We start from the raw sequence: 15,606 nt of genomic DNA on the forward strand, positions 1-15,606 counted from the left end.
TTTATGATCATTTACCAATGCACTTATAGTAAAGCTCTCTCTTGGAAGTCGCTTTTGATAAAAGTGTCTGCTAAATGAATAAATGTAAAGACGCCAGAGCAGGACGAAGGAAAGTTGATTAGATAGTTGTGTAGCGGCAATGTTCCTGTTACCCAGAATGCTCCGCGGCAAGCTGAAAAGCTACAGAGTTAAAGGTTTAAACTTAGTTAGATAAGCATTCTTTGGAGTTTTGTTGTTGTGTTCGTTCTGTTTTGATATGTGATGGTCTGTAGTTTGGATACTGTAGTAGTTTTCATGCAAACTCTGTAGCACAGGATGCAAGATAGAACAGTATGTCTCATTTTAGTATCTAATCACAGCACAGGCTAAGGGCTGGCCCAGTGGGCCTGCCAAAAGCCTATGGGACATATCCTTCTATGGGCCTGTTCTAGGGTCTGATTAAGCAATCAGCAGATTGCTCTGTTCCCTCTGATACTTCCACTGGTCAGATTGACACGGGGAAGCAGCCGTTAGGAGGGGGGTGGAGGTTGCCCTTTATGAAATGAATCAACATGTATTGAGGGATAGGCCTATCTGTGTATCAGGGTTCCAGGCCAATTGCCAATGAAATATTTGTATGACGTACAAGCCTTGTATAAATATCCCTTGTAGCCATGTTAAAGTGGGTTAGTCCCTGGAGCTGAGGCAAACCTTGTGAATGTATTCCGAACCTGGCACAATAAAGTAAGACCTTTGTTATAATCGACTACGACTTGCAGAAATCCTTCTTGTCCACATCAACTGACCTTGGACCATAGAAAGAGCATATTGAGTCCACAACAAAATTGGTGACCCCAACGAGATTCCTGGAAATCTACATTAATGGAAGTGGGCAAGTAAAACACCCATGTGTAATGCTTAGATAAGGATTGAACTGGCAAAATCAAAAGGTTAAGATTGATGGAAAGTCGATAAGCAAAGGCTTGTATTGTGCCGGGACATGTGTGTTTATTAAACACCCGTATGTCTCCCTGAATGAAAGAAGGAATGTAGAAAGGCGTGTGCTTTTTTCCCCCAAAAAGCTTCTCCAGGGTACCCGACAGAATCAGCAAGGGCCTGGCCGGACAGGTCTATTATAACTGATTCTAGGTACAAAAGATGGCGGCAGAAAGTTACGGGAAGAACTGTCGTGTGCCATGACCTTGGGACATGACTAGCGCACTAGAGTCATAAACCTGGAAAGCGAAACTTAACCACCAACGATTAAGGTTGTGTGTAACTGTCTTAAGAGGAGGTTACACTAGAAATTGTAAGAAGTTGAAAGGAAATTATGTTAGACCAGAGATGCTATGATCAGGACATCTAGGAACTAACCCTCAATAGACTTACGGCAAAATTATTGTTACAGTACGTAAATATCTATGATCTGTCAAAAGGTTTTTACTGAACAAACACCAGTAAGACAGCAAAAAACAGGGCGCCTATGTTTTTAGTTTGTGTGAAAATAAACGGAGTCATGATCCATAATAATTCACAATAAACGCGCTGGATAAACGACAGTGAATGAATATTTAAATAAAGAAACGGAACAATGCATAAGACATGGTTTGATAGCGAGAGAGACTGAATAGAGTTCCTTGGTAACTCCACTTGGTAGACAGCTGAGCGGCTTCCTCGGGAAAAAAGTGGAGTAGGAATTTTGCCTCACGGAGGGCTACAAACCATGAATGGAGTCAGATGGATAACAACTAAGATTTTATTAAGAAAAAACAAAGAGTTGTTTTGAAACTAAATAAAATAGGAAATAAAAGGTTACAGCAAGAAAACTAAACTGCGACACAGAAAAATGGTGTCTGACCAGGGGCTGCGAGTACAAGCCCCCACCAACTGATATCCTTTTGGTGCGGGCAGCGGGCCAAAAATGGGGCTAAAAGCTAAGTATAGGAGAATAAAATGAGAATAAAATTAGACACAGAAATAAAAGAAAAGGAAAAATTGATGTTAAGTGAATGTGTACCGATGCCGGATGAGTTGTCTCACATTTTGTTTTCTGAACATTGCAGACGCTTATCCGGGCATGTGGACACTCCGTTCTGAATAGACTGATAAAGAAGGTTTATTTAAAGATTGTAATAAAAATAAAAAATAAAGAAAAAATGAGTGTGACTCCGTGGGTGTTGGTTGAAATGTGCCACGTTCAACAAATTGACCTTGCATGAACATGTAGACAAGTACATATAGGAAAAAATTGAAAAGATGGAACAAATGTGTAATAATTGGGTAGTAACACATATCTTCAAGCCTAGGTCTGTTCTCGCTTTCGACTGCCATGAGTGATAGTGAGAGTCCAGAGGGAGGGGCCAGAGCGAGCCAGAGTGCTGACCAGACACCACCAGAGAGACCTCCGCGCGTGACTGCAGAGGAGGTCCTCAGCCTTCGTTATCCTCTTCTCTGGGACCGCCTCCTCATCATGAACAGGAAATGGGCCAAGCACACTGCCAAGATGACGACCGTGTGGCTAGAACATGGAACTTTTGATCTAAGCCCGTGTGGCGACATGAGAGTGCTGATTGCTAATTATAGGCACTCTGGGAGTACAAAGGACAAACTTGAAAAGCGTGCAGAAGAAGCTGAAGTTTTGAAACTGTACGAGACTCAAGGTCGGGACTATTGTGCCTCACTAAAAGCTTGTAGGCAGGCTGCCCAGGCTGGTCACGAGACTTTGAAGGGAGTGTCACCTCCCCCATATGATAGTAAGAAAGGCGCTTCCCCCCATCCATATATGGCTGGAAAAAGACAATGCCCTGCTGAAAGGGGCATATAGCCACGTCAGAGAACTTCTGGATGCACCAGAGGGGACTGTGGGAAAGGGAAACAAGAGAGTGGGAGCATATCACCATGTTAAGGAACTTCTCAAAGAGGCGACAAGAGGTGTGGGACAGGCTGAGAGTCCTTTTTCCGGATAAGGTCAGGCTGGACATGCTGACGGGAGAAACCATCAAGCCAACCGAACCACCTGTGGCGTTTATTCACCGAATCCTGGGAACATGGAGGGCGGAGCTTGGAAGGAATCCAGAAGACGAGGTCTTGCAGCAAGCTATGTTTTATTAGGTTATTCAATGACTGTCTGAGGCTGTACAGGGACGGCTGGGAGATGTAGTAAGTTTCCACTCAATGCCGTTCGCACAGTTTTGTGAACACATTGCTCACGCGGTGTCAAGAGAGCGTAACAGAGAAGAGAAAAGGCCAAAAGAAGACAGAGACGATGTGAGAAAATTGAATAAGATCCAACTAAAAGCTGGGCTGCAAGCAGTGCTCGTTTCTCCCCTTCCTGTCTCCAGCAAAAATAGACAGTGGGGAAACCAGAGGACAAGATAAGAAGGAGGGCCGAAGACAAAGTTCAAGGGTGTTGGGGCTGTGGCCTCCCAGGACATTTCAAGCAAAATTGAAGATTAACAACAAATTGCTGTTGCCTCTTGGTGTCTGACAAAACACCTCTCTCGGAAGAGATGCACTCTGGTAATTGAACTGCAGTCTCACCTGCATCACAAGGCATGGGGTAGTACCAACCAGTGCCCCAAATGATGATGCAACAACCAAACAAGGAAGCCACTGTGTTCTGGCCGGGAGAAATACAGATGATAGTAGAGTCCATATTATACCTTTGCCTAAAGCCCAACCCCCAGCCCTGAAGTATCACTGTACACTGCGGTACTTCCCGAACACAGTAAAATAAAGAAATGACAAATGGCTGAAAGAACAACCACAGACTGTACCCATCACTCTCAGAAATTTCATCATTGGCCCTCAGGGGGCAGCAGTGATGGTGGATGAAACACCTTACCTAAAGAAGCAATTCTCGGTTGACAACTCCCTCCCCCATGTCACACTACTGGTAAACCCTGGCTACAGGGCCCGTGACCTGGGTCCCATGGTAAAAGCGGTAAAAACGCAATGGAGGAAGGAAAATACACCAAACTCCAAATCATCAAGGAGGGACCATCGACCCCCCAGGCTATCAGGCTGCCAGAAAGAAGGGCCGAAAAGATGACTGCGGAAGAACAATGGGCGGAAATTATGGCAGTAGTCCCACCAGAGCTGTGGTCGGCCCATGAGACGGATGTGGGCCTGATAAAATCTGCACAGGCCGTTCAAGTCACACTAAGACCAGGATGCCGACCCCCTCGAGTACGTCAGTATCCCTTGAAGAAAGAGACTGAAGCTGGCATTGAACCAACCATCAAGGGACTGTTGAAAGCAGGTGTGCTTGTACACTCTCGGTCCTCGGCAAACACTCCAATCTGCCCCGTGCTAAAAGCGGACGGGACTAAATATAGATTGGTGCATGATCTAAGAGCACTGAATGAAGTAGTTCTGCAGCACGAGGCTGTGGTCCCAAATCCACACACACTTCTGACCAATGTGCCGGCCAACTCAAAGTACTATACGGTGGTCGACTTGACCTCTGCATTCTACTCAGTCCCGTTGGCTGAGGAATCTAGGGACCTGTTCACATTCACCTACAATGGACAAAAGTTGACCTACACCAGGGTCCCACAAGGCTACACCCACCCCCCTCATCTGTTAACCAAGCTCTTAAGAAAGATCTAGCGGACATTAGCGGACGAATAACATCCACGCTCCTTATGTACGTGGACGATTTGGCACTATGCGCGGAAAGCCTGGAAGAGTGCCATCGGGACTCGATTGTTTTGCTAACAACGCTTGCAGAGAGAGGGCACAAGGCCTCTCAAGAAAAGCTCCAGTATTGTCAGCCACGAGTGCAGTACCTGTCCAGAACGCTGGGAGCAGGAACCAAGGGAATCTCGCTAGCACATCTGCTGGGAATATCCCAAGGCTCGAAACCACAGACGGTGGGGGACTTGATGACGTTTCTTGGCATGACTGGCTACAGCGCTGAATGGGTGAGCGAGTACAAAGCTGTGGTCGCTCCCCTCAGAGACATGATGAAGGAGGCAGGAGTCACCTTACTGCAAGCCAAGCTGAGGTGGACAGAGGAGGGAGAGAAAGCGTTTATAACCATCAAACAAAGTCTGCAGCAGGCTCCGGCTCTGGCCCTCCCGGACTATGGCAAACCCTTCATTTTGTATGTATCAAACCGCGCACACAACGCCACTGCATTACTGACAAAGTCCTCCAGTGGGGGACGGAAGCAACCTATTGCTTACTATTCATGCGGTTTGACACCGGTTGAAGCAGCATTACCACCGTGCTATCAAGGTTTAGCCGCTATGCACCACATGTATGAGAAGGCATCGACACTTACAATGGGCTATCCAATCACCATCTATACACACCACAAAATTGCAGGTCTTGTTGAACGAGGTAAATTTCTGTTAACGGAGTCACGAGTTAGGAGTTATGTAACATTGTTGCGATACCCAGACGTAAGCATTAAAAGCTGCACCACGGTAAATCCGGCTGACAACATTCGTCTGCCAGAGGAGGGCATACCACACGATTGTGAAGCTGAAACATCAGAGTATGTAAAACTAAGGGCTGATTTGGCATCTGAACCATTAGAAAGGCCTGAATTAACCCTGTTTGTGGATGGATCATGTTTCAGAGAGGCAGATGGTTTGAAGGACGGGTATGCGGTGGTGGAGCTTGCGGCAAATGGGGCGTTCGCTACTCTAAAATCTGAGGTATGTCAACAACCATGCTCGGCCCAGAAGGCCTCACAGAGGCCTGCCGGTTAGCGCGGGACAGGACGGTAAATATTTACACAGACTCGTCCTATGCGCTGGGGGTATGTCATCTGTTTGGGTCATTGTGGAGGTCTAGGGGATTCAGGAAAACTGATGGATCCAGCATCACGGCCAAGTAATGTCTTTAATTACCGCCATGATGCTGCCAGACAGGATAGCAATAATAAAGTGCAAGGCACACCAGAATGATTCTTCTACCATCACTCTGGGAAACAACAGGGCAGACGAGGCTGCAAAACAGGCAGCACAGGAGAAACAGGGCGCTGTATTAACGGTAATACAAATAACCCCGGAGTTGATCGATAGAGACATGGCAGAGGTCCAGGCAACGGCTTCAGAGTCAGAGAAGCAGTTGTGGGTGGACAGAGGGGCAGCACAGGGAAAAGATGGGGTGTGGAGGAATCATGAGGGATTGAGCATACAGTACAGGCATCAAAGTCAGTCCAAGGTGAAGCTAGAAACGTCAAACTCAGATCTACATGCCTTTGTGAAACAGGTCTCTAAGATCCAGGAGGCAATCCACGTGCAGGAGAGCAGGAGGGAGGAGCGGTTGCTGGAGGGAAGGGCCGTCATCAAAATCCAACCTGGTGACCGGGTCTTTGTCAAGACCTACCGGAGAAAGTGGAACACTCCCCGGAGAGACGGCCCTTACACTTTAACAAAAGCAACAGCCACTGCAGTACAGGTCGAGGGTTCAAACACGTGGTTTCATCTAAACCACTGCGTTAAGGACCCCCGCCCAAATTTGCCAACACCCTCTGACACCCTGACACCAAATTCAGACCAAAGTAAAAATGTTTCAGTCAATAATGAGAAATCTTCTCTTGTGTGTAGTCCTCCTGAAAGTAGGAGGAGAGACAGTAGACTTGGGGAGTACCCTGCTGGGGAACCCCCAAGAGGAGGGGAGAGACGGTCTGGACCACAAACCAGATCCAGAGCCAGGGCTCGAGCCGGGGAAGGTCCTGCAACTGGAGCCAGTGCAGGAGGCAGCCGAACCTCCAGCAGCCCCGCCGGAAAACCTGGGGGTGCCATTACCCGGGCAACCACCAGGAGACGGGCAGCTGAGCGAGAGAGAGGTGGGCCAGACAAATCCCTCACTTCCGCTGCATTAACCACCCCCGGACGAGAGAGAGGCGGGCCAGACAGACCCCACACTTCCACTGCAGAAACCACCCCCGGACGAGGGAATGGCGGACCTGCCAGACCCCGACTTCACACCACAGTATCCCCCTCCGAGTGACAGGCTCGGTGAGGGAGAGGTAGGTGGGTGTAGTCGAAAAAATAGTCTAAGTTTTTAACAGATATCAAAAAGTAAAACAGCACGGAAACAGTAGCAAAGTTTGATGCAAAGTGTTTATTCGAATCTAACACAAAGGATTGATTCCAACAAACGCGAGTAGACCCCGGAGTCTGACTGAAACTTTTCTGCGGACATTTTCTTATATATTTTTCCTCCATTATTTTATACTATTTTATCATTGGTACATTATATGTGGTCACAGATTCATGTATGCATTTTCATACTCGGTTGGTCCATTGTCGCAGAATTTGCATAGCCTGGACCTTCCCTAACTTTCTGCCATCCAGTGCCCACGTGGGGCTTTGCAGCTCAGCTGCACGGTCATACAGAGTTTAAGGACATAAATCTGTCCCCTGATGTCTGGCGCTTGTAGTTCTCAATATCTGGGCCTTGTAGTCTTTCATGGGAGAGGCCTACACACACACTTCTCTCTGTTGCTCTCAAACTCTATCTATCTGGTCTTCCACATTTGGTCTCTATGTCTTCTATGTTTTAGTGGTAATACTAATCAGTCAGCTTTGCATCTGGTTTTCAATAGTATAGCATATAAAAGTAAAAAGGTGATTAAGAGGTTCATTTTCAATCTTATAATCTATAATCATTTCAACTTCATAATTACAGTAGTGTGATGTTTTTTTCCACTACATGGGGAGGCACGGGATAATGTGGAAAGTGGGGTGAGCAGTACTAACACCAAAACTGTGTGCATAGCGTAAGTAATTGCCCATGCAATGCCACCAACTAGGACACTAGAAAGGTTTGATGGCGAACTAAAGGTTGCGCAGGATCACCTGTATATAGAACTAAGAAAGGTTTGGATGATTGTGACACCAAAACTGTGTGGGTATGAGAATCTAGGGAGAGAACGTATACCAGTGGTGGCGAACTGTGTGGATGGAGCATGCTCAGTGGCAGGGTCTGCATGGCAGACAGGAACAGGTGAACCCAAGCGAACACCCTCTCAGAACATGTTTGAAAAGATAGAAGGGGCTCTTAGACCTCTTGGCCAACTAACCATGGAAAGTGACTACCTTCATAAGAAATACCAAGCGGTGTAAGAGGGCCAGGAAAAAATGTCTATACCCTATTACTATGTGCGGTAAATGCACTAGCCACGGCCCTCCCATTGCAACTGGAGATGCATTTGTGCCCTTTAACACTGATTTGGTTACCAGCAATACAACAGCTAGAAATTGCAGCAGAGGATGAGGAGTGGAAACTTTTGGTGAAGGATGTGACGTATGAAAAATGTGTTATGAGGGGCCCAAGTCAAAGAATCAACAGGAGAGTCAGTTGCTGGACCACGATCTGCCATGCCCAGTTAAGCCAACCAGGAGGGATACTGATTGAGGGGCACCCAAAGAGTGAGTTGCGGGATTCAATAAAGCTAACACAGGGAAGAGGGGCCACTCAGATATGTAAGATAAAAACAGGATTGGAAATGGCCCCGAAAGACTGTCATGAGGAAACGGCGGGCCCCCAGAGTTACCCCTTGAGACCATACAAAACCCCAATAGAAGGTGAATTACTAACTAATTGGGCCCAGAGGGACATGGGGGACTGTGCTTTACAGATCTGGATGATGGCGGCTCCACGACATCTGCCAGTAATGATGCACTGGTGTCTGACGATCACAGCCAAAATAGAGGAAAGGGAAAGGTGGATGCAAATGATGGATGCTACTTAGAGTTACCACCCAACCAAAGTGCCTTTAGGAGACGTAAGCCACAGGCAGGCCCCGTAGCGCTGCAAGCACCACCGGTAGCACTAAATTTGATGTTGTCAATTAAAATACCTTTTGCCACCCCAGGAGAGTCACGATTCACCCATCCTGTGACAGTGAGGGCAGGGGAAAATAACATCTGCAGATTGGCCAACACGGGAACCCAGGAGCCTTTGCTGGCTTGGGGTGAGTCTCAATGCACATTCACAATCACCAGGGCGGCAAGGGGCTGGGATGTGGTGGTCCGATTCACACCCCAGTGGACTCGGAGCCAGGGAGTTGAGTATGAAATACAGGTTCAGGCCCCCATACAGATCAGGCAAGCAGCCCCCGATCCAGCTCTGGTCCCCTTGGAGTGGGGAACAGAAACTGGACCAGTAAAAAGAACGCACTCTAGAGGGTTGCTAAAGGAGGCGCAGTACAACCAGTGGTATTTATGGACCGAATTCACCGCACAAGCTAATGGCCTAACCGATTGCTATGTTTGCTCTAAGCCTCGACCAGAGAAGTTGTATGTTACCTCCACGCACCTAGGTTGGGAGCAGTGTGAGGAAAAGACCAACCAATGGCTGGCGGCTCCTGCAAACAGGCTGGAGAACAATATCCCCACCTGTGAAGCAGCATGCCTCGCCTACTTGGGGTCTCGTGAGTATACAGAGGGAGTGGATGGAGTGTTGGGAAAAACAACTAGGGATGACATCAAGGTTAGCTATCGGTATTTGGACGGTATGTTGCCCCAGTTAAAGGAAAAGATAGCCATACCAACAGCGGTTTCTCTCATTCTGGAAAAGTCCTTCGAATATTACGAAAAGCAAGGAACAGTCGAGGTGGGAACGGTTCCGGAGGGGGACTGTAGTTACATCTGGGAAGTGGGTGGAGTCTGCACTAAGCTGATAGCTGGACAGGCCAGACAGATTAAGGGAGAAAAGGCCAGGCGCCCAATTCCACCGTCTTGTCCCTACCACTACCAAAATCAAGTAGTTGCTGATGTGTTTTGGCTGTGTGACTACAAAGCGGGTTTAAGATCAACTCTGCCATTGGGGTGGGGAGGAAGGTGTGCTAGGGTGCATGCAGTAACTCATGTCGTCCACTTTAAGCTAGCTCAAGCAGCAGAAAAGATCCAGGAGGCCTCACGTGTACGCCGCGCCTTCACATGTGACGTAACTATTGACGCTATATGCCAGCCAAGGGGGGTGCCCAATGACTTCAAGGCCAGAAATGAGGTGATTGAGGTAATTTTGTCATTTATTATTTGCTGCTGCATATCCATTTTCCGGTCTCGTGTCAAAACCCACTATGCCTTCCCTGTGGGGACTGTGGGTTCCCTGAAAGAGACTGATGTCAATCCCGCTTATCTGCTCAAAACCAGGGCCTCCCTTCCTGACCTCTACCCGGTGCCCGGATGGAAAAAGGAGGGAGTAATCTTGGAAGGATAAGCGGGCTGGAGAGTATCCAGACCAAGCCACACCAGGCCTCAACAACCGTTCGAGCCGCAACAAGGCGTGGCCAGCTACTCAATGAGTATTCATAGAAAATTATGTTTGTTGATTTCTTTGGTTTTAATTTTAAGGGATTGTGAAGTGATCATGGGTCATAAACTCATGGGTCATAAATGTGTAAAATTGTTAAAGAGGTTTGTGGAGGACTGCCATTCCAAACCTATGAGGTATTGTAATGATGGCTGTCCATGGTTTCTTCCCATAAAGAATATGGCCTAACAGCAGCCAGGGGGAGTTTTACGCCAGGATTTCAAAAGCCACAGAAAGGCAATTCTGAACAACTGCTAGACACAGCACTTGTTTTTGTAAAACTGTGTTTGAAATCTGGGGTAATTGCACCATGGAGGGAAGGGAAAATAAATATATATATACTCACACGTGCTAAGCTTACAATCATACGAGTAGGAGACACCAAAGTATCCTCAGAAAAAAGGGGAACCCATGTTACATAACATTAATCTGGATCAATACACCAAGACAGACACCATCTATTATTTCAACCATATAATCATTTATTTTAGTTTCAGTATATGGGTCATTTTAAGGTTTCTAAGTTTTCTGTTTTCTTAAAAAAGGTTTTGCTTTTCCCCTTTGGTAAAAATGTTTAAATAAAGAGTCACTCATCATACAAGTTTTTAGTACATAAGAGCTCAAGGAAGTGGATCCTTTAGAGGAGGGATTTGTAGTAGTTTTCATGCAAACTCTGTAGCACAGGATGCAAGATAGAACAGTATGTCTCATTTTAGTATCTAATCACAGCACAGGCTAAGGGCTGGCCCAGTGGGCCTGCCAAAAGCCTATGGGACATATCCTTCTATGGGCCTGTTCTAGGGTCTGATTAAGCAATCAGCAGATTGCTCTGTTCCCTCTGATACTTCCACTGGTCAGATTGACACGGGGAAGCAGCCGTTAGGAGGGGGGTGGAGGTTGCCCTTTATGAAATGAATCAACATGTATTGAGGGATAGGCCTATCTGTGTATCAGGGTTCCAGGCCAATTGCCAATGAAATATTTGTATGACGTACAAGCCTTGTATAAATATCCCTTGTAGCCATGTTAAAGTGGGTTGGTCTCTGGAGCTGAGGCAAACCTCGTGAATGTATTCCGATCCTGGCACAATAAAGTAAGACCTTTGTTATAATTGACTACGACTTGCAGAAATCCTTCTTGTCCACATCAACTGACCTTGGACCATAAAAAGAGCATATTGAGTCCACAACAATACATTAAGTGTTCACCCTGAGTGTGAATGTTGTCCTGTTAGAGGCCGATCTAACCTGTCTGACGCCTCTACGTACAACCAGTTATGATATTTTCAAATTCGCACAGCCAGTTGGCGCTACATGTATAATTTGACGCTGTTAGGATAATTTCTCAAGTAATGCACAGAGTCGTCGGATTCAAAGAAAGTACAATAGTTTAATGCTTGCCAGCAAGGAGACAAAGTCTGATCGCAATACAAAGTTTGTCCGCTAGCATGTTGTGCTAGCTAGCTATTTAAGCAGAACCGCTCTTTACAGTCATTGGTTAAGACAAAGGCATGCAAATGTTCCATTGCTCTTCTTCATTGGCTCCTTGCATAGACCTGGCACGCGTGTGTGCGTGCGTGCGTGTTTGAGTGTGTGTGCCTTTTGACCCCTGTAAGCTTGACCACATGATTCACCCAACACAGATAAGGCCAGACATCTTTTATGGCCTCTCCAGTAAGAGAGAGTGGTCAGCCCAGGTCACCTTGTTTACATATGCCTCGTGTTCCCCAAAGTTCAGATTTGGGGGTAGGCCCCTCTCTACACACAAGGAATGCTGAACACAGAATCATTCTTATACAGGATAAATGTGTTACATCTTCAATTTTCCCAACAACGCGCCGGCAACGTCTGTAATATTTGGATACTGATTACGGCATCTGAATACTTTGTGTTGTGCCTAGAGTTGCTTTGAATGAATATGTGAAACCATTATAACTTATTAGGCTTTATTCAATATTATTTTGATTGAAAATGCTCAAATCAAATGTATTTGTATAGCCCTTTTTACACGCAAGCATGTCACAGAGGGCTTCACATACGCCCATAGAACTGCCCCTCAACCAACCTAAACCCTCAAGGAAGACAAGGAAAAACTCCCAACGGGAGAAAAAATTGAAGAAACCTTGAGAGGAGCAATTCAGAGAGGGATCCCCTCCTCCAGAGACGGTTGGTAAGAGAGAGGAGCAGAACACAAGCTAAACATAGTCATACAATGTCAATGGGTTTTGAAACACCAAAAATCCATTGTTCGGCTTTATAGACGTTGGATGGGACCTGGAAACTCGCTGTTGGCCGTCATGGAGAACAGCGAGTTTCCAGGTCCCAAAAAATGCTGTTTTTATTTTACAGAGAAGTCATATTAACCGTCAAACAACAACTTGTAATGTGATATTACAGATACATCTCGTACATTTGGTACTGGAAAATTGCAATTATTTTACGGTTAATTGATTTTTTTTTTTTACCGTAATTGAATGGGTGTAATCTGGCGTCCCAGCTGCCAGATTGTTCCTGCTTTTTACACAGTTTTTTTTTGTTTACAGTGTACAGCATCTGCATATCTGTTACACTTAAGTGACAACATCCCCAGGACAATTTTCTCTTTAGGGGAAATGCATCAAGGTTAGCCAAGCTTGAGCTCATGGAGTTTAAGACGCAGCCTGTCTGTCCAGAAGTGTTTGGGAGGGATTCTGACAGTTCAGACCATTACCAAACTCAGTAAGATTTTATTATATGTTGCAGGGCCGGCCCAAGGCATAAGCAAACTAAACGGCTGCTTAGGGCCCCTGTGTCTACCAGAGGGCCCCCAAGAGCAAATGAAATTACAGTTTAATGTATTATGTAAAAATATATATATTCTTTTTTTATCAGCAGTGATAAGCGACACCGAGGTGCCCCCAAACCAATTTTGCTTAAGGCCCCATAAAGGCTTGGGCCAGCCCTGATATGCCGGTTGGCACTGTTTGGCCTACACGGTGTACCCTGTCTGGTGTTACTCTCCATCTTGAGTAAGACAACAAGACAGCTGTGGTAGCTGACAAAGAGCTGTTCACTAGGGTGTCTATTCCCAGACTGGGTTATGTATTAATCTGATTCAAATGCGTAATTTGGAAACAAGCTTTTGGATTTATAAGTTAGTTCTTCTTAAACATTACTCTGGAAGTGCTTTCAGTGTGTGAAATAAAATTACTTAATTAAAAAAAAATCCTGCAATAAGGATAGGTCGTATAGGCTGTTTACATTTAAATGGAGCATTTCCAATATGCACTGCAAATCAAGAGCGAGAGGACCGTCTGTCAATGTGAGGTATTGTTTCATTGTTATATGTGACTCATTTGATTTGTCCTCATATTGGAGAATGCACTCTTAGCCGAGTCAGCAAATAATGCCTGCCTCTGTTCAACTTTCTCAAAGCTCAATTATTCACGTCTTATGAATAACGCACATTACCAGAACTGGCGATGGGATATTTTTTTATACCTCCATGCCTAAATTAGTCATAGCCTTCCAATGCCAAACATACAATTTTCACTCCCCTCGACCGCTTAGTAATACGGGAAAGCGCCACAATCAGCATTTACGTTGGGTCAACGTCAATAAAATGGTTTGCATGATATTCAACTCCACATCTTGTGTTTTGTTTCAAACAGGTTCTGTGAATTATTGTATATTACAGACCTACAAACTTGTTGCTTTTCTTGGTCAATTGGGTCATTAATCGTGTAGAACCGGAGAGCAGGGGCGGATCTAGAAAAATATTCATGGGGTGGCAAGAGGGTGGCAGGAGATTTTGAGAGGTGGCACCTCCGTGGCAGAAGTATATATGCTGATTTAATCGCAGCCATATTAATCAATGTTTATTTGGAATCAATGTTTATTTGGAATGCCCCCAAATTAAGACATTTTAACTCAAAAACATAAGGCTACATTATTATGGCACATTATTAAAGCCTTAAATCAAAGATATTGAGGAAACACTGAACACAAATTTCAAAAGTGTTTTCATTGATTTATTGGCTAATCCATAAACTGTATCTACAAACCAAAGTTTGGACAACTTGGCCGGCTAGTAGTAGAAGAATGTGCCACAAGTTTGAGGTTTGTATGGTCCATTTTGACAAAAATGTTGAAGAAACACTGAAAATGGTGTGTATTCAAATGGATGCTAGATTTTTTCGGCATTTAGACTGTCTACTCTTTTACCCCGGTCCCTAAATATGACACGGAGCCTGAACAGAGGTACAAATATGAATGTCTGTTGAATCTCAAATATAAAACTGATTTCACCTCGGTCTCAGTCGGCGCAGTGGGGAGGGTGGTTGGAGTCGTCTAGTGCTGCATTCACTTGCAGTGGGATATTAGCATGCCCAAAATTCACGAAAACCCATGGAATTTCAAATAGAATGCATTGGTCTGAGGCAAAATTTTAATACGCTTTTCAACTCATTATGTCTGTACTCTTTTCGAAATGTTTATAACGTCGTATAAGCATCGGCAAATAGTCGGCAAATGGTCAGATATCTTCTCATCTCTGTGCTCTATTTCAAACGTTGCAGATACGTCGGCTCATCGTCGGCTCATCACTGACGCTTTCAGGCAACGTTCCATTATGCTCATTTCGTGTTGTATTGCTTGGCCTATCTAGAGCCAGAGACTCGCGAGTCAGAGGCGTTCACTTTTTAAACCGTCATTTATCTTCTCAAAGAAGGAGCAGTCGTTGTTAGGTAAGTAAATGAAAGTAGAAAAATATCAAAACGTTTTGTGATAAGTAGCCTATGCCTACAACAATGTGTAAAGTTACTGTAATGAGCTAGGTTTGAGTGAACGTTATGCTACAGAGCTAGCGCAAAGGGACCCCAACCGGCTAGGTTAGTTCGACACTGGTCAGACATTTTACAAAAATGTAGCTACTAACTAGAGCAAAATAAACATACATATAGCGTTACATGTTATGTCAAAGTGTTGTATTGTAATAAGTAACCTAGGCCTACATACACATAGGCTAATACATTCTGGTTTAACAGTGATATGTCAGATTTTTTTTCTTATTTCGGCAGTTAGCTAGCCTGACGTTGTCATACTCATAATTCTAGTCAGAATATGAGTCTGAGAACTCTCCGTAGGGCTTTGACTACGGGGCGTGTTTCAAACGAGCCTGGAAAACAAATGCCTCTTCGCTCAATTGGATAGACCAACAACCAATAAGAGCAACGTAATATTTTGTTTGTTCAAAACGAATTCAAACTTAAGCGTTCTTTTGTGACATGGGTGATTACGTTACTGTTGATCATCTGTCCATCATTGTATAAAGCCCACCCTGGCAATTTCATTGGTACGCCCAGATTCT

General features: G+C 45.2%; 1 protein-coding gene across 9 annotated transcripts; it reads left to right on the forward strand.

Annotated features, from left to right (window-relative positions):
- The first annotated feature begins 288 nt into the window (after positions 1-288).
- LOC146253644 (uncharacterized) lies at positions 289-11,375 on the forward strand. 9 transcript variants are annotated; one of them, XR_014731838.1, is made up of 5 exons: positions 289-5,086; positions 6,205-6,967; positions 8,819-8,917; positions 9,833-9,963; positions 10,101-11,375. XR_014731838.1 is itself a non-coding variant. In XM_084678324.1 (5 exons), exons 2-5 carry the CDS (start codon positions 6,896-6,898, stop codon positions 10,113-10,115), a joined length of 321 nt encoding a protein of 106 aa, XP_084534450.1. In that variant the 5' UTR covers positions 289-1,128; positions 6,205-6,895; the 3' UTR covers positions 10,116-11,375. The 9 variants fall into 9 exon arrangements, 2 of the variants coding, with proteins under 2 accessions (XP_084534450.1, XP_084534449.1); XM_084678324.1 differs by having other exon boundaries at positions 289-1,128; positions 6,205-6,971; XR_014731835.1 differs by lacking the exon at positions 289-5,086 and adding an exon at positions 5,097-5,645 and having other exon boundaries at positions 6,205-6,971.
- Positions 11,376-15,606: the final 4,231 nt, after the last annotated feature.

This window comes from Hypomesus nipponensis, chromosome 17 (assembly GCF_054491055.1).
Source record: "Hypomesus nipponensis isolate SF chromosome 17, ASM5449105v1, whole genome shotgun sequence".
Classification (NCBI taxonomy): Eukaryota; Metazoa; Chordata; class Actinopteri; order Osmeriformes; family Osmeridae; genus Hypomesus; species Hypomesus nipponensis.

What these genes read in the sequence shown, in the direction of transcription:
- LOC146253644 (XM_084678324.1), top strand. Translation starts at nt 6,896, where the DNA reads ATGGCGGACCTGCCAGACCCCGACTTCACACCACAGTATCCCCCTCCG. An exon ending in GCTCGGTGAGGGAGAGGTAG is followed by an intron (nt 6,972 to 8,818) that starts GTGGGTGTAGTC and finishes TTGCCACCCCAG; the next exon opens with GAGAGTCACGATTCACCCAT. An exon ending in GGAGCCTTTGCTGGCTTGGG is followed by an intron (nt 8,918 to 9,832) that starts GTGAGTCTCAAT and finishes ACTTTAAGCTAG; the next exon opens with CTCAAGCAGCAGAAAAGATC.